The sequence below is a fragment of the Pelophylax lessonae genome (assembly GCF_965119305.1).
Source record: "Pelophylax lessonae genome assembly, chromosome: 12".
Lineage (NCBI taxonomy): Eukaryota > Metazoa > Chordata > Amphibia > Anura > Ranidae > Pelophylax > Pelophylax lessonae.
In genome coordinates this window covers 213,739,879-213,763,633 of record NC_138779.1, presented here as the reverse complement: position 1 = coordinate 213,763,633, position 23,755 = coordinate 213,739,879, and the positions used below count along the sequence as shown (strand labels likewise).

At 45.1% G+C, this 23,755-nt stretch overlaps 1 protein-coding gene across 1 annotated transcript in view; it reads left to right on the top strand.

Moving 5' to 3' along the window:
• Positions 1-593: 593 nt before the first annotated feature.
• Positions 594-23,755, top strand: part of GRAMD1A (GRAM domain containing 1A) — a gene marked incomplete at its 5' end in the record, with an annotated part of 173,480 nt that continues 150,318 nt past the window's right edge. The window contains one exon of the mRNA XM_082273129.1: positions 594-886. Within this exon, the coding sequence (XP_082129255.1) occupies positions 594-886 (293 nt within the window). The remainder of the gene's footprint in view (positions 887-23,755) is intronic.

Here is a 23,755-nt window from a genome sequence, read left to right as displayed (position 1 = left end):
CCAGAGTGGTGTCTGTTGGTTGGAATGTGCTCTAGACTACACACGAATTTTCCCGTACGACAGAATTCTACTTCAGAAGTGATGTCATGTGTTGGATTGTTTTCTATGTGTTCTTTCATCTCTGAGCATGCCCAGTCTTGCTCATAAGAATTTTCCCCATCTCTAAAACTGTACTAATGAGACGAAAATCGGACGTGTTTTGATGGTCGACAAAAATGATATAGCCTGCACACCAGGATTTTTTCTGCCGAAAAGTCGGAGTCGTTTGTCGGAAGCACCATACTAACAAGCCGAAAATCGGCAGATCGGACGTCGGACGAAACTTCCCGGCCGAATTTCTACTCGTGTGTACGGGGCTTTAAACTCAAGATTTTTAAGAACTTTTATTTCATTTTGAAGGCAACATTTAAATATGAGGTAAAATTGCAGGGCAAATACCCCAGCAGGCAACTTGACTGTTAAAAGACAAGCAAAAGAGTCCAGTAAGGGTTCAACGTAAGCTACCTGAAGCGCCTACGAGCCTTGAAAATCATTTTCTGTGGCCTTTTTTTTTTTCTGTGGAGATGATAGGCTTTTGAGGAACCCCAGTAGACATGGAGACCTTCAGGCAGTTAAAGCCTCCAGAGTTGTGGTCATGTTCCTCGACTCCAAGCGCCAGGCGGCGACGCCAGAAGCTCAAAAAAGGTCAAAGGACGCCAGAGTCAGGAGGCAGAAGTGAAAACGAAGCTACAGGGGTCAGAGAGAAGTCTCTGAAGCCTCCAGTCATCGAGATAACACCATCTAGTGAGGACGAGGCCTGGTCCAACTGCTCTACGCCAAGTGCTTCCCCAAAAAGGCGTCGCAACCTGTTTAGGAAGTGGCTAAGGAGGAGAGACGGCAGAGGGTGGTAAGTGGAGTTGGTTGTGAAATATATGTGTTCATCTGCCAGGCATCCTGGGTTTTGTGTTCAAACCAGGAAATTATGTTTCCTGTAGACAACCAAACTTCTCCTTGCATTCTAACAGTCTTGAAACATAAAAAAGGAGAACGTCATGGTTGCTCTGGGTCTTCATGAGATCCGTTGTTGGTGGTCTATTCTGGAGCTGATCTACTATACATGAGTATACAGTATGTGAAACATAAAAGGAAACAGTCATGGTTGCTTTGGGTCTATATGAGGTCCAGTATTGGTGGTCTATTCTGGAGCTCAGCTACTATTAGATTTGCATGATTCTGGATAAAATGAGAATCGTGATTTTTTTACTTGGAATAAAGATCACGACTCTCGGCATAAAATCATCTTTTACATTATACAAAAAAATTGGGCTGACTTTACTGTTTAGTTCTTTACCAAAAAACTGTGTTTGAAAAAATTATGGGCAAATACAGTGTGACATAAAAGATTACAGCAATCACCATTTTATTCTCTAGGGCAGGGGTGTCAAACTCAATTTCATTGTGGGCCACATCAGCATTATGGTTGCCCTCAAAGGGCTGGTTATATCTGTAACATTAGATTCCTTATACACCCTTACATGAGATGTCAAGAGCTTCCCCACCATCAGAAGTCAAGAGTCACCCACCCTTTCTTACATCAAAATGCACCCCCTTACCTTGCGCTGCTGCCAGGAAGAAGATGCAGGTGGATCTGGGAGGAAGAAAGTACTTAGCTCCCTGCTGATACGACTGCTTGTGGAAGAGAATTCCACATCCTTACTGCTCTTACAGTGAAGAACCCCTTACGGACTTTAAGGTTAAACCGCCTTTCCTCTAGTTTTAGTGAGTGGCCACGTGTCTTATTGTATTCCCTTACTCGGAATAGTTTGTTCCTTATGCCAGGGTCGCCAGTACAGTATTTGTACATTGATATCATATCCCCCCTCAATCGTCTCTTCTCCAGAGAGAATAAGTTCAGTGCTTGTAGTCTTTCCTCATAGCTGATGTCCTCCATTCCCCTAATTATTTTTGTTGCCCTTCTCTGGACTCTTCCCATTTCCAGCACATCCTTCCTGAGGACCGGTGCCCAGAACTGGACAGCATACTCCAGATGTGGCCGGACCAGAGTCTTGTAGAGAGGGAGAATAATCTCTTTATTTCTGGAGTGAATCCCCTTTTTTATACAACCCAGTATTCTGTTGGCTTTGCTTGCAGCGGCTTGGCATTGCATGCTACTGCCAAGCCTGTTGTCTACCAGTACCCCCAAGTCCTTTTCCATCCTAGACTCACCCAGAGGTCCCCCCCCCCCCCTAGTGAGTAGCTTGCTTTCTGGTTTCTGGCCCCCAAGTGCATTACTTTACATTTTTCAACATTAAATCTCATCTGCCATGTAGTTGCCCACCCCGTTATTTTGTTCAGGTCTGCTTGCAAGGTTTCCACATCCTGCATAGAAGATATTGGCAAGCTTAGTTTAGTATCATCTGCAAATACTGAGATTGTACTAGATATCCCCTCCTCTAGATCATTTGTGAATAAATTAAACAGGATTGGTCCCAGGACAGAACCCTGGGTTGGTGTTTTTTTCTCAAACTCAGCTAGTATACATCAGTATTTTTTAAATATAAATGGGGGAAAATCATGGTTGGCATGGGTTTTCATGAGGTTCAGTGTTGGTGGCGTATTCTGGAGCTCAGCTATTATACATACATACATCAGTATATGTAAAACATAAATGGGAGAAAATGATGGTCAGCCTGGGTTTTCATGAGTTGCAGTGTTGGTGGTTTATTCTGGAGCTCAGCTGGTATACATCAGTATAAATGAAATATAAATGGGAGAAAGTGATGGTTACCCTGGCTCTTCACCAGTGTTGGTGGCCTTTTCTTGAACTCAGCTAGTATACATTTATATATTTAAATTATAAATGGGAGGAAGTGATGGTTGCTCTGGGTCTTCATGAGGTCCAGTGTGGTGGCCTATTCTGAAGCTTGGCTAATATACAGTATATGTTTATGTTGTGTAAAACAGATATGTCACCTATTCTTCCTTATCAAGAAGATTTTAGGATACCTGCTTTGTTGGTAATTTGTAAAAGCAGAGGATAGGGTTCACTCTATAGGTTTATTTTCAATATCTGTTCACAATGTCGTGAGCTAGTGAAGTAGTCCTTTGGACCTGTTACTTGTTCCCCTTTAGGTAGCACATGCTCCCTCCAAGACAGAAATCCCTTTGCTGATGTGACATCATATGAGGAGCTTTTATACTTCCTCATAGGAGCCTTACCTAATAAAGAGGAACTGTACTTTATTAGCAGAGTCTATTACTTGCTAGATGTTCGGTGGGAATTATGAATTCTACTTGGGGACCAAAGAGTTTTGTTCACAGACCTTAGCAGGCAACATTTGGAGGGTTCGACCAGGGACTGACTGGCAACTTTTGGCCCAGGGGGAAAGTACAAACCAGAGGCCCACGGTGCAGTGCCTTGGCCCCCCCTCCCACTCTCCCTCTTCCCGGCCTCCTCCTGACCCCCATTCCAGGCTGAAGCTCCGCTCCAGGTACTCTCTACTTACAGGCTGAAACCAGGTTCCTGACCTGGCCAGCAGGGGGCGGATGGGGGGAGGTTGGACAGCTTGGTTGGGGCTTTAGTGGGGCATGGAACCGGCCTCTGCTCAAACACAGTTTACACCATCCATACTGTGTGGGGGGGGGGGGGGGTTCGGGGGGTGGATAGGCCTGTGTTCTGTCCTTGTCTTCAACCCACACTAGTGGTAGGGACTTTTTACTTCTCCTCACCAGAAATCATTTAGGCATGTCTGTGACAGAAGCTGTGCAGCATTTTTACAGGGCATCAGAGCGGCCCAGGGGGCAATCGCCCCTCTGCCCCCTGGCACAGTCCTCCCCTGGGTTCAACCCAGCCATATCTGCAGTATGCAAAAATAGGCAACTGGACCTTAAACTCTGTGACCATTCTTGATACCTGGGTTTTGGGAGCACATCCATTACCACATAGCTCCCAACTGTCCCTGATTTGGAGGGACTGTCCCCGATTTGGAACAAAATCTCTCTGTCCCTCCTTTCTCCTCATTTGTTACTCTTTTTGGTCTGATCTATAGAGTTGTATATACTATTTATCTTTCAAAAAGTGTTTCCCAATGCTAAACCTTTCATCCAATTTCTAAATGGATGCATTTGTAAGTTTCAGAAGTCAATATAAAGGAATAGTGGTGGTAAAAAAAAAAAAAAAAAAAAAAGCACGTGTGGGTTTAACTAATTTTTATTTGTATAATTCTTCTTTAAGGGGGCGTGGCAGGGGGTGTGTCTTGCACCTACATACTTTTGCTAATAGGTGTCCTTCGTTCCCATCTCAAAAAGTTGGGAGATGTGTTACCTTTTGACTCCTTCAGAAGCTAATTATAACAAGCAGTGATGCAAATTACCTGCAGATATTGGTTGTGCAGAGACTAAAGCTGTAGGTCACATCAGGGCCCCCGGTGCAAGAAACCATGAAGGGCCCCCCGGACCCCTGGCCGGGGCCCTTCCCTTCAAGCCTGGGGCTCTTCCCACTGATCCTGGGGGCCCTTTACTCTCATTGCGGGGCCCTTTATTACGGTCCTGCAGTGAGACCCTTTCACAAGTTCTGCAGTGGGCCCCCTTCCTGCCATCTTGGGGCCTCCCCACGGTGGAGGAATGCCAGGGCCCGGTCGCAAGTGTGACCTTTGCGATCCTGGAAGTCCACCCATTGGTGTCAGTAGTTTTTATTTTTTGGTATTTTAATTATATTATTTTTTATCATTTTATTTTTTTTTTTTTTTACAATGTCACTGACTATGACTCTGTCCATTCAGAAAAGAAAGGAGCTGGTAAATTACATATTTACCGACCCCTTCCTGGTTCTCTATTGTGACACATCCCCTGCAGCAGCCGGCAGGAGAGGGGAGGGAGCACAGTGCGGGGGGGGGGGGGGGGACCAGGGGAGCACACAGGGGCCCAGAGACAGCAGAACACAAATGAACTGGATAGGAGGAGTGACGGGGGCAGCATACAGAGGAACCAATCTCCTCCATTTTCCTCCTGCAGCTACAGGAGGAAAAAGGAGGACAGTGATTTCTCTACATGCTGCCCCCACCGCCCCTCCTATCCAGGTGTACAGGGGAGCCGCACAGGCCTCCTGGAGCATGGGGCCCGGTTGCAATTGCAACCCCTGTAGATACACCCCTGGGTCACATGTAAACATCCTAAAATTGGACTCCACCATCATTAACTACTCAATTCAGGTTCTAACTTTTAATACAAAAATTCTAGTCTATTCTCAATTCTTTATAAGCCTACTTAAAGTTCAAAGAACAGTCGACAACAAGAAAGGGATGTGAGAACAAAATATATATTATGTGAGTACACAGGAGAGGGGAGCAGTCATGTTGGACATTTTGACCTAGTGGGTCTAGGAGCAGTTGAACCCTCTACTGTCCCCCTGTAATTACTTCCTAGCTTGTATGTTCACCCCAAAACCCATTCACCATGGGAGGAGTTTGATTGTTTTGTTTTAGTTGGTAATTTTTTGTTTCTGTAGTAAGCAATGAATTTATGCCAAATACTGCCCTCTAGTGTACAATGATGCACACTGCAAGCACTGTGTACAATGTTAACATGCCTGGCTTGCACACAGGGTCAATTAACATTGGCAGGCATTCACATGAAGGCAACGGCAGAGGGCGCCAACTGAGTGCAGTATACAGGAAAATACTTTATTAAAAAACACAAGTGGCGACTCCCAAGATGCATAAGATTAATGAATGTGCAACACTATGTCCACAAGAATCCAATCAAGCTGGTCGAAACTGATATTAGTCATTTTTCAGCACTTGGCACAACCATTTCCAAAAAATTTTAATATGTGTAACTTAGGCGTTGGATTCAACTCATTATTGGATCACAATCTTAGAAGATCAAACAAATTCATATGGGGAAAATGTTGCGCTTAAACACAAACAGGGCACCCCTGTACACGGCGGACCTAATGTCTAAATGAGTCTAAAAAAGAGTGCCAGACCTATGAGCTGAAAGTCCAAAAAATGTATGCAGAAAGTCAATATAAATTTTAATTTATAAATAATAATAATAATGATTTATAATTTTGGTATAGCAGCTGTTTTACTATTTTATTAGTTTTATTAGTTGCGCTGATTTTTTTCCATTTGCACACATTTCAAAGGGTTCAAGGGCTCAGGGAATCAAGGGTACTCCCCCCCACACACCCACACACTTCTTCAGGGCTACAAAAAAAAATTATATATATATATATATATATATATATATATATATATATATATATGGAATTGATACACAAATGGTTGTAAAAACCATACAATATGCCACTAAAACTCATATAGGTAAAAAGAAAATAAAAAAGTTTAAAAATACATAAAACTAATAAATAAAAATACATAAATAATAAAACACATGGAGAAATAATTGTATTCTGTTTTTCAATAAGAAAATAAATTAATAAATTAATTTTGTCTGTGTGTTTTATAGATTAGTTACAGTATATAAGATTCGACTTTGTAAGCTTTTTTGTTTCATTGTGGCCTATATGAGTTTTAGTGGCAAATTATACATTTTCACAACAATTTTGGCATCAATTCTGTATTTATTTTGGGCCCCGAAGAAGGGGGATATATTTAAACCCGCAAAATGTGTTGGTTGCTTTCTAATATCTTGCTGAATGAACGCCGTTATTGAAATAGAACTAAAGGCATTATTATTTAATATTATTATTATTATTATTATTATTGTTATTATTATTATTTAAAAATTTTATTATTATATATTTATTATTATATATTTATATATTTATAATGTGCCCCATTTTGAAGATTTCCCCTCTTTTTCCATCTCATAGCCAAAACAGGAAGGGAGAGGAAATCCCTCCAAAATGAGGGAATCCCTGGTTGTCCCCAGAATAAGTTTTCCCATTGGAAGATATCCCCTCCTTTCCTGCTCTAACCAAAAATCTCAATGCAGGCTAAGAGTAGGAGAATTTATGTGAATTTTGCCTTTGTTTTTTCTTTTATTTGTGGGTTGTGGTAATTACATAAAAAATATACAGCAAATTTTTTTTTTTTTTTTTTACAGTTTTGGGCCAGTTTTCCCACAACGATAATAAAAACAATAAAAGTAATTAACTGTTAATATTTTTCCAACAAATGAAGGCCCAATTTCTCCTGGAAAAAAATATAGTTCACCACGATGCCTTGAGATTTGATATACAGTAAACCCCCGCTCCATCGCAGTTCCGTTTTTGCGGTCCCGGTATATTGCGTTTTTTTCTGTAATGTTATTTTACTATATAAATCATTGTAAATGAAATATTTTTGTGTTTTCCATAGCTCTTGCTCTGTCTCTCAGTATCTTTTATGTGTTTAAATGAGTTTCTATCCTTTTAAAAGTGTGTTTAAAGACCTTAAAATGCTTTTAAAATTGCAGTGACAGTAAAAGAAAAACATGCCTACAGTGTATTTTAATAGGGTTTTTCTATTTCGCGAATTTTCACTTTTCACGGCTGGGTCCGGAACGTAACCCCCGCGATAGAGGGGGGTTTACAGTACTTTTAACCGCTTGCCGACTGCTCACAGTATATTTACTGCGGCAGTCAGCCCCTCACAGGCAGAGTGACGTAGGTCTACGTCGCTCGCCTGTGAGGCTCTGGGGAGCGAGCGCGCGCCCGCGGAGGCGCGCTCCCGCGCGGTCACGGACCCCCCCGCGCGTGTGACCAGCGGACCCGATGTCCGCCGGTCACTCGGCGGGGGAGAGGGAGAATGTCAGGCAGCTTGTGTAAACAAGCCACCTGTCATTCTCCTCGCTGTAAAGACACTGATCACACGGATCTAGTATGTAGATCCGTTGATCAGTGTCCTTACAGCTCAAGCCACAGCCAATCACAGTAGAAAGCACACCCCTAAGGATACACACAGCCCCTCCCTCCCAAATAAAGTTAACCCCTTCACTACCAGTGTATTTTTACAGTAACAGTGCATATATATAGCACTGATTACTGTAGAAATGTCACTGGTAACCCCAAAAGTGTCAAAAATGTCAGTCAAGGGTCCGATCTGTCCGCCGCAATGTCGCAGTACTGCAAAAAAAATCGCAGATTGCCGCCATTGCACGTTAAAAAAAAAAAAAACAACAAAAATGACAAAAATCTTTCCCTTTGTTAGTAAACGCGATAACTTTTGCGCAAACCAATCAAAATACGCTTTTTGCGATTTTTTTTTTTACCAAACATAGGTAGCATAAAACAAATTGGCCGAAAATGTTAAAAAATGTTGATTTTTACATTTTTTTTGGGGGGAATTTCATATAAAAAAATGTGAAAAATATTGTTATTTTTGCAAAATTTACGCTCTTTTTTGTTTATAGCGCAAAAAGTAAAAATCGCACAGGTGATCAAATACCACCAAAAGAAAGCTCTGTTTGTGGGAAAAAAAGGACGTCAAATTCGTTTAGGTACAGCGTCGCACGACCACGCAATTGTCCGTTAAAGTCACGCAGTGCCGAATCGCAAAATACCCCCTGGTCGTTTAGCAGGAAAATCCTCCGGGGCTTAAGTGGTTAAAGGGTGTCATGTCTAACAAGGTTGAGAAAGACTGCTGTAGAATATAGCTTGTGTTGTAACAGCAAGACCACCAGAGGGCGCCAAAGTACTGAATTTCTTATTCCACACCAATATGATGAACTACTGAACCAAGAAAAAAGTCAAGATGGCCTTTAAGTGATAAAGTCTACCATACATACATGGGGAATGGTACTAAATTTTGGTGGAGGGGTTCTGCTTTAGCTTATTATGAAAAAAATAAAATACAAAGCTTTTAATCTGATTTTACCCAAAAGCAAAATCCTTGGTACATACAGTATATTGAACCCTACTTGTGATTTCCAGTTGCAGTCTCATTTATCATTGGCTATACAGTACACTGCCTGGGTATGTTTGGGGAAAAAAAGTGGCTTGCTATGGAGGCATTCGGCAGGGGGGAGGAGCCAGGAGCGCCAACGGGGGACCAGAGAAGAGGAGGATGGGGGCTGCTCTGTGCAAAATGATTACACAGAGCAGGCATGGATGACATCTTTATTATTTAAAAAAAAAAAAATTAATTTTACAATCACTCTAACCACTTGTCGATCGCCCGCCGCATACTGTATATACACGTATATACGCACTCATACTTTCTTTCCCTGTCTCTCTCTCTCCCCTATTCTCTCTTTCCTTCCTTTCTCTAATATTCTCCCTCTCTCGCTCTCTCTCTCTCTCATTCTTTCTTTTTCCTTTCCCTCTCTCTCTCCTATTCTCTCTCTTTCCTTCCTTTCTTATTTCTCTCTCTCTCTCTCTCATTCCTTCTTTTTCCTTTCCCTCTCTCTCTCTTTTATTCTCTCTCTTTCCCTCTCTTTTATTCTCTCTTCTCTCTCCTAGTCTCTCTCTCTCTCTCTCTCTCGCTTTCATTCTCCCTCTTTCTCTCCCACTCTCTCTTTTATTCTCTCTTCTCTCTCTCTCCTATTCTCTCCCTCTATTTCTCGTGTTCTCTCTATCTTTCATTCTCTCTGCTCTCACTCATTCTTTCTCTCTCTCTTTCCTATCCTCTCTTCTTCCTCCCCCCCTTTCTCTTTCATTCACCCTCTTTCTCTCTTTTCCCTCCCTCCCTCCCTCTTTTATTTTCTCTTCTCTCCTTATCTCTCTTTCTCACATTGTCTCTATCTTTCATTCTCTCTGCTCACTCATTCTTTCTTTCTATATATCTCTCTCTCTCCCCTACTCCCTTTTTCCTTCCTCTCTCTTTTTGCCCCCCCCCCCCCCTCTTTATTCTCTCTCTCTCACCCTCTCTTTATTTTTCTATGCTATGCTCATATATACTCATTCTGTCTCTCCCCTACTCTCTCCTCTTCTCCCCTCCCCCCTCTCACTCATTCGTTCTTTCTCTCTCTCTCTCTCTCTCTCTCTCATACTCTCCCTTCCCTTTCTCTCTTTCATTCAGCCCCTTTCTCTCCCTCCCTCTCTTTTATTCTCTCTTCTCTCACTCATTCTTTCTTTCTGAAGGTCTCTCTCTCCCCTACTCTCTCCTCTTTTCCCCTCCCCCCTTCATTCTCTCTGCTCTCGCTCATTCGTTCTTTCTCTCCCTCTTTCATATTCCCCCCCCCTTTCTCTCTTTCATTCACCCCCTTTCTCTCCCTCCCTCTCTTTTATTCTCTCTGCTCCCACTCCTTCTTTCTTTCTATATGTCTCTCTCCTACTCTCTCTTTTTCTCCCCTTCTCTCACCCCCCCCCCCCTCATTCTCCCTCTTGCCCTCTCTTTCATTCTCTCTGCTTTTTTTCAAATATACTCATTCTTTCTTTCTCCTATTCTCTATTTTTCTCCCCTTCTCTCTCTCTCCCCCCTTCTCTCCCCCACCTTCATTCTCTCTGCTCTCCCTCATTCTCTCTTTCTATATGTCTCTCCATACCCCCTTCATTCTATCTGCTCTCACTCAGTCGTTCTTTCTCTCTCTCTCTCATATTATCTCTCTCCCCCCCCCTTTCTCTTTCATTCACCCCCTTTCTCTCCCTCCCTCTCTTTTTCTCTCTCATTCTCTCTGCTCTCACTCATTCCTTCTTTCTATATGTCTCTCCCCTACCCCCTTCATTCTATCTGCTCTCACTCATTCGTTCTTTCTCTCTCTCTCTCTCATATTCTCTCTCCCCCCCCTTTCTCTCTTTCATTCACCTCCTTTCTCTCCCTCCCTCTCTTGTATTCTCTCTTCTCTCACTCATTCTTTCTTTCTGAAGGTCTCTCTCTCCCCTACTTTCTCCTCTTTTCCCCTCCCCCCTTCATTCTCTCTGCTCTCGCTCATTCGTTCTTTCTCTCCCTCTTTCATATTCCCCCCCTTTCTCTCTTTCATTCACCCCCTTTCTCTCCCTCCCTCTCTTTTATGTCTCTCTCTCTCCTACTCTCTCTTTTTTTCCCCTTCTCTCACCCCCCCCCTCCTCATTCTCCCTCTTGCCCTCTCTTTCATTCTCTCTGCTTTTTTTCAAATATACTCATTCTTTCTTTCTCCTATTCTCTCTTTTTCTCCCCTTCTCTCTCTCTCCCCCCTTCTCTCCCCCCACCTTCATTCTCTCTGCTCTCCCTCATTCTCTCTTTCTATATGTCTCTCCCTACCCCCTTCATTCTATCTGCTCTCACTCAGTCGTTCTTTCTCTCTCTTTCTCATATTATCTCCCTCCCCCCCCTTTCTCTTTCATTCACCCCCTTTCTCTCCCTCCCTCTCTTTTTCTCTCTCATTCTCTCTGCTCCCACTCATTCCTTCTTTCTATATGTCTCTCCCCTACCCCCTTCATTCTATCTGCTCTCACTCATTCGTTCTTTCTCTCTCTCTCTCTCTCTCTCTCTCTCTCTCTCTCTCTCATATTCTCTCTCCCCCTTTCTCTCTTTCATTCACCCCCTTTCTCTCCCTCCCTCTCTTTCATGTCTCTCTCTCTCCTACTCTCTCTTTTTTCCCCCTTCTCTCACCCCCCCCCCTCCTCATTCTCCCTCTTGCCCTCTCTTTCATTCTCTCTGCTTTTTTTCAAATATACTCATTCTTTCTTTCTCCTATTCTCTCTTTTTCTCCCCTTCTCTCTCTCTCCCCCCTTCTCTCCCCCCACCTTCATTCTCTCTGCTCTCCCTCATTCTCTCTTTCTATATGTCTCTCCCCTACCCCCTCCATTCTATCTGCTCTCACTCAGTCGTTCTTTCTCTCTCTCATATTCTCTCTCCCCCCCTTCTCTCTTTCATTCACCTCTTTCTCTCCCTCCCTCTCTTTTCTCTCTCATTCTCTCTGCTCCTACTCCTTCTATCTTTCTATGTGTGTCTCTCTCTCCTACTCTCTCCTTTTATCCCCTTCTCTCACCCCCCCCCCCCTCATTCTCCCTCTCGCCCTCTCTTTCATTCTCTCTGCTATTCTCAGACATTCTTTCTTTCTTTCTTTCTTTCTCTTTCTTTCTTTCTTTCTTTCTTTCTTTCTTTCTTTCTTTCTTTCTTTCTTTCTTTCTTTCTTTCTTTCTTTCTTTCTTTCTTTCTTTCTCCTATTCTCTCTCTCTCCTTTTCTCACCCCCCCCCCCCTTCATTCTCTCTGCACTCCCTCATTCTCTCTTTCTATTTGTCTCTCTCTCTTCTACTCTCTCTTTTTCCTCCCTCTCTCTCTTTATACCCTTCATCTGGAGGTATTGATAGAATCACCCCCCAATGTGATGACTTGTAATCAATCTATGAAGACCTTACACAGGAGGTCGGCTATAATCAGGGGGTTTGCAGTCTGTGAAGGGGGGTGGGGGGGCTGGGTTGAGTATAGCGGGCTCCTGACTCTCCATCCTTTGTGTTTCTGTTATTCCGCACATAACTTGTTTATCTGGATGTTGGCAGATCGCCTGGACTCTGTGTGCCAACTCCGTGCCAGTCTCAGTGGCCCCTCCCCCACCCTGCGCTCTCTCTGCGTCCTGTTCAGAGAACAGCTCTGGGTATTCCAGCTACAGAGAATCTGACCAACCGAGACATAAACAGGCCTGACCGCACCGGGCTGAGCATGCATGTTTCTCCTCCTACATCCTCCTACATAAGTTGAACCTGTTTATCTGCAGTCTTCTCTTTTCTACATCCATTAAAAGTCCAGAATTTATGAAGTTTCTCTGAGCTTTCAGAAAGCAGGGGGCTGAGAGCTGATGTTACACTCTGCAGAGGTCAGTGAGAGCTGATTGGAGGGAAGGGACACCCCCCCCCTTTCACACAGGAACAGAGCTGAGGCTGTCAATCACAGGCTGTGTGCTGGAGCTCCCACCCCCGTCACCTTTTATCTCTTGGTGTCAGAAGTGACTCATGCAGATAGAAGCGGAAGGAGGGAGCAGACAGAAATGACACTAAAGCCCCGTACACACGTACCGATCGTCGGCCGAACGATCGGCCGTCTTTTGTCCGGTGCTGTCGTGTCGGCTGAAAAGTGCAAAAGACTGCACACGAATTTTGTCGGCCAACAACAGCCGACTGCAGAAGTGATGTCATGTGATGGTTAACGTTCCTTGTCTTTTTTCTTCTCTGAGCATGCCCAGTCTTGCAAATCTGCTGATTGTCGGCCGAAATCTGTACTGACTTAGGCACAATCGGCCGTTCTGTTGTCGGCCTACAAAAATGTTAATGCCTACAGGACAGATTCTGTTCGGCCGAAAATGCGCTGTCGGCTGTCGGAAGAATCATACTAACAAGCCTACAATCGGCCGATTGGTCGGCGGCCGAATATTTGCGGCCGACAATCTGTACGTGTGTACGGGGCTTTAGAGATCTGGATTGAGGCAAGTACACACTATAGAGGGATATGCTTTGTTCAGATTTCATGTCTGAGGTTTACACCCACTTAAAGCGTAACTCCACTATTGTTGAGAAAAAAAAAACACCCCCCTCTGGGTGATCTCTGTACATTGCAGGGATTGTAACAAACTTTGTTGCAGATTCCTACATTTTGTTATTCTGAAGAAATCATTGTTTGTTCCTCTGTGCTGAGTGGGTCTAATGGGAGTGGTTTCATAATTATCTATCAGCTGTGGCAGCTGCAAGGCTCTAATGAGGAAATCTCCTGGACCTGCATCCCTTTAGACGTGTTCCTATTGGGAGCATCTCACCAAAAATGACATTTCTGTTGCAGGGGATGCCAGATATCTGACTTGTATCTTAGTGCAGACTGGGAAAATTGGTGAGCCAATCACACAAGCAGGAAATGATGTTTCTGGGGGTGTGGTCATTATACATTCTGTGTACAGAACAGGTCCAGGCGGCCATATTGTATTGCATTTTCAGAAAATTACAACAGCTACAGATTGAAAAGGAAAGGTCATTTTTAATAACATTCAATTACAATATGATTTGTGTTGCAATTGTATACGCTATATTGTTTTTTCTTTATTTGCCTATTTTTTTTTTCCGCACGAAAGTGGAGTTACCCTTTAAAGCATCAGCACACATTGATGGGAATATTTCCATTGATTTATTTTTTTGTATGTTAAAAAAAAAAAAAAAAAACGATAAGATTCTACAATCCCTTTAACAGCAAATCAGCCGATTTTGTTGTTTTTGTTGTTGTAGTTTTTGGTCGTCAGCCAATGTCAAGCCGGGATTAGAAGACAATCCTCCAAATCTGATAGTAGGGACCGACTGGGCCGCACTGGCGCCTGGCCAATCCATGATCCGGCTTTATGGTTCTCATGTCTGGTGGAACCGTACAGATTTGTGCCTGTCTGGCCCAGCCGCTGGATAACCCATGAGGAACGGGGGGAGACGCTTGGTTGTTGGCCCATTTGATTCCCATCAGAGGGCATTTTTTTTCCTTGTCCTTGTGACCTACCCAGATCAGCCAAACTTTATGACCACTGACAGGCGAATATCATTGATCATCTCGTTACAATGGCACCTAAAAGTCAATAAGATATATTAGGCAGCAAGTGAACATGTTGTCCCTGAAGTTGAAGCCAGAAAAATGTTCATCCCAGTTTGTTGTGTATGGGGCTGGGTGTCCATGCTGACCCGTGACCACAGCCAAAAGCTCCTACAATGGGCACGTGAGCATCAGAACTGGACCACGGAGCAATGGAAGAAGGTGGCCTGGTCTGATGAGTCACGTAGATGTGGATGGAAGGGTGGGTGTGCGTCACTTACCCAGGGAAGAGATGGCACCAGGATGCAGTAAGGGGAGAAGACAAGTTGGCAGAGGCAGTGTGATGCTGGGAAACCTTGGCTCCTGCCATTCAGGTGGATGTTACTTTACACATTCCATCTACCTAAACATTGTTGGTGACCAAGTCCACCCCTATCACATATTCCCTGATGGCAGTGTTCTCTTTCAGCAGGATAATGCACCCTGCCACACTGCAAAAATCATTCAAGAATGGTTTGAGGAACACAACAGCGAGCTGAAGGTGTTGACTTGGCCTCCAAATTCTCCAGATCTTAATCCATCGAGCATCTGTGCGCTGGAAAGACAAGTCCAATCCATTGAGGCCCAACCTCACAACTTACAGGTCTTAAAGGATCTGCTACTGACGGCTCAGTGCCAGATACCACAGCATACCTTCAGAGGTCTAATGGAGTCCATGCCTCGATGGGTCAAGGAGGCGAGAGAGGGAGCCACTTAATATTAGGTGGGTGGTCATAAAGCTATGGCTGATCAGTGTATATTATGCCTGTTGATCTGCCAGTAGACTTTTTAAGATAATTTTTTTAGTGTATGGACCACAATTCCAAGCATATCTTTAGTTGAATTGCACTTGGGATTTTTCATCACTCGGGGTAAAAAAATGTGCAGAGCTGTTTGACTTTTGAGGCTGCATGTACATTCGTTGTTTGTGTATGGGGGCAAAAACAGAATATTTTCTCTCAAGGTTGAATATTTTTTTATTCATAATAAAAAATAGCATGGTTTGAGAAAATACTACATTATAGCCACTAGATGGAGCTGATAGTCATAATATATTAGTAATTGTGTCCTCCTTCACTTGGCCATTGGTTGGGTGGGACGTGAGTGTGAAGAGAGAACTGTAGAGAAGGGAAAATGTCATTGGTCAAAGATTTCTACATGGTATAGATCTCTTGACCAGGACAGAGAAACAGGTACGCTTAATTGGCCACCTACCTAATGTTTTTCCTCCCATTCGCTCGCTCTTCAACTTCTTTGTTCTCCTGTTCTAGAGAAGTGGCATTCTTGGTATGTCTAGGTAAGGAGGATCATGTGACTCATTAAACTCCCTCCCATGAGGAACCATCATGTTTTTAGAGCGAGTCATTAACTCTGTAACAGGTCCTCCTGAACCAACTTTGGAATATACTCAGACCTTCTTCTCTTCATTTCCTCCTGTCCTAGAGAAGTGACATACTTGATACTTCCAGCTATGGATGATCATTTGACTCACTAAACTCCCTCCCATGAGGAACCATCATGTGCTTAGAGAGTCCCTAACCTTGTAACAGATCTTCCTGAATCAGCTTTGGAATATACTTCTCTTCATTTCCTCCTGTTCTAGAGAAGTGACATACTTGGTACTTCCAGGTACAGAAGATCATGGGACTCACTAAACTCCCTCCCATGAGGAAGAGGAACCATCATGAGCTTAGAGAGAATCCATAACCCTTTAAGTGAGTCCTCCTGAACCAACTTTGGAACATACTCAGGCCTTCTTCTCTTCATTTCCTCCTGTCCTAGACAAGTGACATACTAGATACATCCAGTTACGGAGGATTATTTGACTCACTAAACTCCCTACTATGAGGAACCATCATGTGGTTAGAGAGGGTCCCTAACCTTATAACAGTTCCTCCTGAACCAACTTTGGAATATACTTCTCTTTATTTCCCCCTGTCCTAGAGAAATGATAAACTTGGTACTTCCAGGTACAGAAGATCATGGGACTGACTAAACTCCCTCCCATGAGGAACCATCAGGTGCTTAGAGAGAGTCCCTAACCTTGCAACATATCCTCCTGAACCAGCTTTGGAATATACTTCTCTTAATTTCCTCCTGTCCTAGAGAAGTGACATACTTGGTACTTCCAGGTATAGAAGATCATGGGACTCACTAAACTCCCTCCCACGAGGAACCATCATGTGTTTAGAGAGAGTCCCCAACCTTGTAACAGATCCTCCTGAACCAGCTTTGGAATATACTTCTTTTAATTTCCTCCTGTCCTAGAGAAGTGACATACTTGGAACTTCCAGGTACAGAAGATCATGGGACTCACTAAACTCCCTCCCATGAGGAACCATCATGTGCTTAGAGAGTCTTAACAGGTCCTCCTAAACCAGCTTTGGAATAAACTCAGGCCTTCTTCTCTTCATTTCCTCCTGTCCTAGAGAAGTGAAATACTTGGTACTTCCAGGTACAGAAGATCATTTGACTCTCTAAACTCCCTTCCCATGAGGAGCCATCATGAGCTTAGAGAGAGTCCCTAACCCTTTAAATGAGTCCTACCAACTTTGGAATATACTCCTCTTCATTTCCTCCTGTCCTAGAGAAGTGACATACTTGGTACTTCCAGGTACAGAAGATCATGGGACTGACTAAACTCTCTCCCATGAGAAACCATCACGTGCTTAGAGAGAGTCCCTAACCTTGTAACAGATCCTCCTGAATCAGCTTTGGAATATACTCCTCTTCATTTCCTCCTGTTCTAGAGAAGTGAAATACTTTGTACTGCCAGGTACAGAAGATCATGCGACTCACTAAACTCCCTCCCATGAGGAACCATCATCTGGTTAGAGAGGGTCCCTAACCTTGTAACAGATCCTCCTGAATAAACTTTGGAATATACTTCCCTTCATTTCCTACTGTCCTAGAGAAGTGACATACTTGGTACTTCCAGGTACAGAAGATCATGGGACTCACTAAACTCCATCACACAAGGAACCATCATGAGCTTAGAGAGAGTCCCGAACCCTTTACGTGAGTCCTACTGAGCCAACTTTGGAATATACTCAGACCTTCTTCTCTTCATTTTCTCCTGTCCTAGAGAAGTGACATACTTGATACTTCCAGGTACAGAAGATCATGGGACTCACTAAACTCTATCCCATGGGGAACCACGATGAGCTTAGAGAGAGTTCCTAACCCTTTAAGTAAGTCCTACTGAGCCAACTTTCGAATATACTCAGGCCTTCTTCTCTTCATTTCTAAAACTAAAAATATGGCATTTGGCCACTAGATGGTGCTAAATATTGATACTTAGCTCCATCTAGTGGCCAAATGCAGCATTTTCTCTTTTAAATCAATGAAGAACACTTGACCGGCACGGGAAATATCATTTGTGTTTTTTCCCATCCGCACAGAACGAATGTACGTGCACCTTCACTGGGTGAATTGCTATGCAAAATTTCTTTTAAATGTACTCCTTGTTCATTTTTGCAGGATTTCCCTTCAGAAAATCCAGAAGAGCCAAGGTATTTTGTAAGGTCTGCAATTGACGTTCCGGGTTAGATGATCTCATGCTGCCTTGGCATTAGCTACCAAAAATAAAGTTGAGAAATCCTGTTCAGGAACCAATTAGAACGGGCAGAGCTCTGTGCTCAGAAGGATAATCTCATAAAGCTCCCCGGGCTCTGCTGTTTCCCATCAAATTCTGGCACATCTCTTTGTGACGATGCCAAAGTCCGGCTCTGGCCTATTTTCATTCCACCGCACCACTGCTCCAAGAAACAAAGGTCACCAAGGTCTCTCTCAAAGCTGAGCTACAAGCTGAACAGAAATTGTTCTAAATGATGTTTATCTCTCCTGGGAAGTCCTATCACCCCACCTGGCAGCTATGGATGGGGTACTTGCTCAGGCCCCAACGCCAGCAGACGGAAGTCAGATATTGTTCTAAGTGATCTTTATCCAATCTGGGTTGCCCTATCATCCAACCCGGCAGCTGTGGAAGGAGAACATGCTCAGGCCCCATCATGCAGACAGAAGTCAGATATGGTTCTAAGAGATCTTTATCCTACCTGGGATGTCCTATCATCCCACCCAGCAGTTTAGGAAGGGGAACTTGCTCAGGAACCTACGCTGGCAGATAGAAGTCAGATATTGTTCAAAGTGATCTTTTCCTACCAGGGATGTCCTATCATCCCACCCAGCAGCTATTGAAGGGGAACTAGCTCAGGCCCCAACGCCGGCAGACGGAAGTCAGATATTGTTCTAAGTGATCTTTATCCTATCAGGAATCTATGGAAGGGGAACTTGCTCAGGCCCCAACGCCGGCAGACGAAAGTCAGATATTGTTCTAAGTGATCTTTATCTCACCTGGGATGTCCTATCATCCCACCCAGCAGCTATTGAAGGGGAACTTGCTCAGGCCCCAACGCCGGCAGACGGAAGTCAGATTTTGTTCTAAGTGATCTTTATCTCACCTGGGATGTCCTATCATCCCACCCAGCAGCTATTGAAGGGGAACTTGCTCAGGCCCCAACGCCGGCAGACGGAAGTCAGATTTTGTTCTAAGTGATCTTTATCCTACCAGGAATCTATGGAAGGGGAACTTGCTCAGGCCCCAACGCCGGCAGACGAAAGTCAGATATTGTTCTAAGTGATCTTTATCTCACCTGGGATGTCCTATCATCCCACCCAGCAGCTATTGAAGGGGAACTTGCTCAGGCCCCAACGCCGGCAGACGGAAGTCAGATTTTGTTCTAAGTGATCTTTATCCTACCAGGAATCTATGGAAGGGGAACTTGCTCAGGCCCCAACGCCGGCAGACGGAAGTCAGATATTGTTCTAAGTAATCTTTATCCTACCAGGAATCTATGGAAGAGGAACTTGCTCAGGCCCCAACGCCGGCAGACGGAAGTCAGATTTTGTTCTAAGTGATCTTTATCCTATCAGGAATCTATGGAAGGGGAACTTGCTCAGGCCCCAACGCCGGCAGACGGAAGTCAGATATTGTTCTAAGTGATCTTTATCCTACCAGGAATCTATGGAAGGGGAACTTGCTCAGGCCCCAACGCCGGCAGACGGAAGTCAGATATTGTTCTAAGTGATCTTTATCCTATCAGGAATCTATGGATGGGGAACTTGCTCAGGCCCCAACGCTGGCAGACGGAAGTCAGATATTGTTCTAAATGATCTTTATTCCACCAAGGATGTCCTATAATCCCACCCAGCAGCTGTGGAAGGGGAAACTTGCTCAGGCCCCAACGTCGGCAAGCAGACGGAAGTCAGATATTGTTCTAAATGATCTTGATTCCCCAAGGATGTCCTATAATCCCACCCAGCAGCTGTGGAAAGGGAAACTTTCTCAGGCCCCAACACCAGCACACGGAAGTCAGATTTTGTTCTAAGTGATCTTTATCTCACCTGGGATGTCCTATCATCCCACCCAGCAGCTATTGAAGGGGAACTAGCTCAGGCCCCAACACCGGCAGACGAAAGTCAGATATTGTTCTAAGTAATCTTTATCCTACCAGGAATCTATGGAAGAGGAACTTGCTCAGGCCCCAACGCCGGCAGACGGAAGTCAGATTTTGTTCTAAGTGATCTTTATCCTACCAGGAATCTATGGAAGGGGAACTAGCTCAGGCCCCAACGCCGGCAGACGGAAGTCAGATTTTGTTCTAAGTGATCTTTATCCTACCAGGAATCTATGGAAGGGGAACTTGCTCAGGCCCCAACGCCGTCAGACGGAAGTCAGATATTGTTCTAAATGATCTTTATTCCACCAAGGATGTCCTATCATCCCACTTAGCAGCTGTGGAAGGGAAACTTGCTCAGGCCCAAACACCAGCACACGGAAGTCAGATTTTGTTCTAAGTGATCTTTATCTCACCTGGGATGTCCTATCATTCCACCCAGCAGCTATGAAAAGGGAACTTGCTTAGGCCCCAACACAGGCAGACGGAAGTCAGATATTGTACTAAGTGATCTTTTTTCCATTTGTATTTCTGTTCACCCGTCCCCCTCCCCCAGTTCCTCCCGTCTGTCAGTAGGCAGCGACTCTTCAGTATTTGCCGCAATAGCTGCATGCACCCCACTCCAAGCACCGAGCCAAACCGGAGCAAAGGCTCCACAGCCTAAGTTATATCATCCCACTATGTAGGGGAACTTGCTCAGGCCCCAACGACAGCAGACAGAGGTCAGATATTGTTCTAAGTGATCTTTACCATGTTTTGACATTGACGCGAATCTCTAGTAATTCGCCCCCTTCCCCCAGCTCCTTCTGCCTATCCGTGCAGAGTGACCCCTCAGTAGTTGCTGAAACGGCTTCATGCATTCAACCCCCAGCACCATGCCCAACTGGAGCAAAAGCTCTACAGCCTGAGTTCTATCATCCCACCCAGCAGCTATGGAAGGGGAACTTGCTCCGACCCCAACGCCGGCGAACAGAAGTCACCAAGCTGTCAACACTGCATTGGGGCTACTCATAGATAGCCCCTGTCAGACCCCCTGATAACCCAGTGGGGCCCAGGCAAAGTACAGGAATAATGCCTGTACTACCCTTTAGGAAGCTCCACAAACAGCCACTGCTATACCCCCTGCTGACCCAATAGTGCCAGGCCCAGTAGAGGGGTACTGCCTGTACTCCCCTTTAAGAAGCCCCATAGACAGCTACCGCTGGGGCCTGCGCTGACCCAATAAGTACTGTCTGTACTCTGCTTTAGGAAACCCCACAAACAGCCACTGCCAAACCGCACAATGACCCAATGGGGCCTGGGCCCAGTACAGGGGTACTGCCTGTACTCCCCATTAGAAAGCTCCACAGGCAGCCACTGCTGGGCTGACCCAATGGGGCCTGGGCCCAGTAAAGAAGTACTGCCTGTACTCCCCTTTTGGAAGCTCCACAGACAGCCACTGCTGAACCCCTCTGCTGACCCATTGAGGCCTGGGCCCCTTGCAGGAGTACCTCCTGTATTCCCCTTTAGGAAACCCCACAGACAGCCACTGCTGGACCCCACTGACCCAATGAGGCTTGGGCCCGCTGCAGGAGTACTGCCTGTACTCTCCTTTAGGAAATCCTATAAAAAGCCACTGCCAGGCCCCTTACTGACCCAATGGGACCTGGGCCCAGTAAAGGAACACTGCCTTTACTCCCCTTTAGGAAGTCCCACAGACTGCAACAGCTGAGCTGACCCAGTGGAGCTTGGACCCAGTAGAGGAGAACTGCCTGTACTCTCCTTTAGGAGATTCCACAGACAGCCACTGCTGGACCCCCACTGACCCAATGAGGCCTGGGCCCCTTGCAGAAGTACTGCCTGTACTCCCCTTTAGGAGATTCCACAGACAGCCACTGCTGGACCCCCACTGACCCAATGAGGCCTGGGCCCACTGCAGGAGTACTGCCTGTACTCTCCTTTAGGAAACCCTATAAACAGCCACTGCCAGGCCCCTTACTGACCCAATAGGACCTGGGCCCAGTACAGGAGTACTGCCTGTGTTCCCCTTTAGGAAGCCCCACAGACTGCAACTGCTGAGCTGACCCAATTGGGCCTGGGCCCAGTAGAGGAGTACTGCCTGTACTCTCCTTTAGAAAGCCCCACAGAAAGCCACTGCTGAACCCCTCTGCTGACCCAATGAGGCCTGGGCCCCTTGCAGGAGTACTGCCTGTACTCCCCTTTGTGAAACCCCACAGACAGCCACTGCTGGGCCCCCTGCTGACCCAAGAGGCCTGGGCCCCTTGCATGAGTACTGCCTGTACTCTCCTTTAGGAAACCCCACATACAGCCACTGCCAGGCCCCCCAATGACCCAATGGGACCTGGGATCAGTACAGGAATACTGCCTGTACCCCCCTTTAGGAAGCCCCACAGACTGTCATGGCTGGGCTGACCTAATGGGGCCTGGGCCCAGTAGAGGTGTACTGCCTGTACTCTCCTTTATTAAGCCCCACAGACTTCAACTGCTTGAGCCTCTGCTGACTCATTGGGGCCCGGGCCCAGTACAGGACTACTGCCTGTACTCCCTTTTAGGAAGCCCTGCAAGTACCAGGTGACCAGTATAATACACACCATTCTATCAACAAATTTCCTATGACCTGTAAGCCAAAATTAGTGGGAGATCTGTGCTTTAGAGGGAAGTTGCAGACAGCCCAATGTCTGCAGCACTGTGTATTAAAGCCTAACGCCCGCTTTTATTTTATTTTTTTTCCTTAGAGTGGGTGTACTGTTCCACTTATATGTAATTTTCTGTGTTATATTGTACAGAAACAGGTTGTTTTGGTGTATGCTGACATCTAGTGGAGGTTGTGGGCCACTACAACTTGTTTACCAAGTGATTTGGTATCTTCCTCCGTCCTCCCCTCCTATTTAGTGCTAGTTAGTTGAGTCCTAGCTGGACCCTCCCTGTTTCTTCCATGTTCCCTCAGTCAGTGTTAGTTCTTCACAGAGGCAGGCTTTAAAGAAGTCTTCTTACACTCCAAGAAACTGCAAAAACATCCTGCGGTTGTCTGATGTAAAACTGCTTTGGATTCAACTTGTGTGTCTTATTGAAGAGTAAAGCTGCCTGTGGATGGTGCCAAGTCAGCAGGTGACCATCACATCTGGACAGACTGGGTCCAAAGAGGTATGTCAATGCACCAAGCATTATTTGAAACAGAACAGTGGGAAAATTTTAAAATGCCTGCCAATTTTTTTCTGTCTGTGACCCCTTTCTAGCGTTGATATAAAATAGAAATCATATATTTTTAGCTAACGTTAGACAGAAAAAAAATAAAGGTTTTAATTTCCTTTGCTGTATATTATAATGTCAGGGTTAAATTTATGCACATGTGAAAAATTACTGATCTGTCCCCTTTAAGGAAAGCTGTGCCCCTCTATGTCTGCAGCCCATAGGCACATGCTTGCTGTGCCTGGCTCCTATTCATCACCCTGCAGCGCACATTGCAGGGCGTTTTTGCTCTGAGAATAGGTGTGGGTATTGCCCTTAGTTCCCCCCAAGCAATAATAGATCCTCCGGCAGCCAGCAAAAATAGACCCCTCCCCCATCAGTAGATCCCTCCCAGCAACAATTAACCCCCCAGCAACAGTAGACTCCTCCCTCAATAATAAATCTCACAAGCAACAATAGATCCTCCAGCTGCCAGCAACATTAGACTCCTCCCCCATCAGTAGATCCCTCCCAGCAACAATTGACTCTCCATCAACAATAGGCTCTCCCCTCAATAATAGACCCCCCCAAGCAAAAATATATCCTCCAGCAGCCAGCAACAATTGATCCCTCCCAGCAACAATTGACCCCCCCAGCAACAGTAGATTCCTCCCTCAATAATATATCCCCCCAAGCAACAATAGATCCTCCAGCAGCCAGCAACAATAGACCCCTCCCCATCAGTAGAT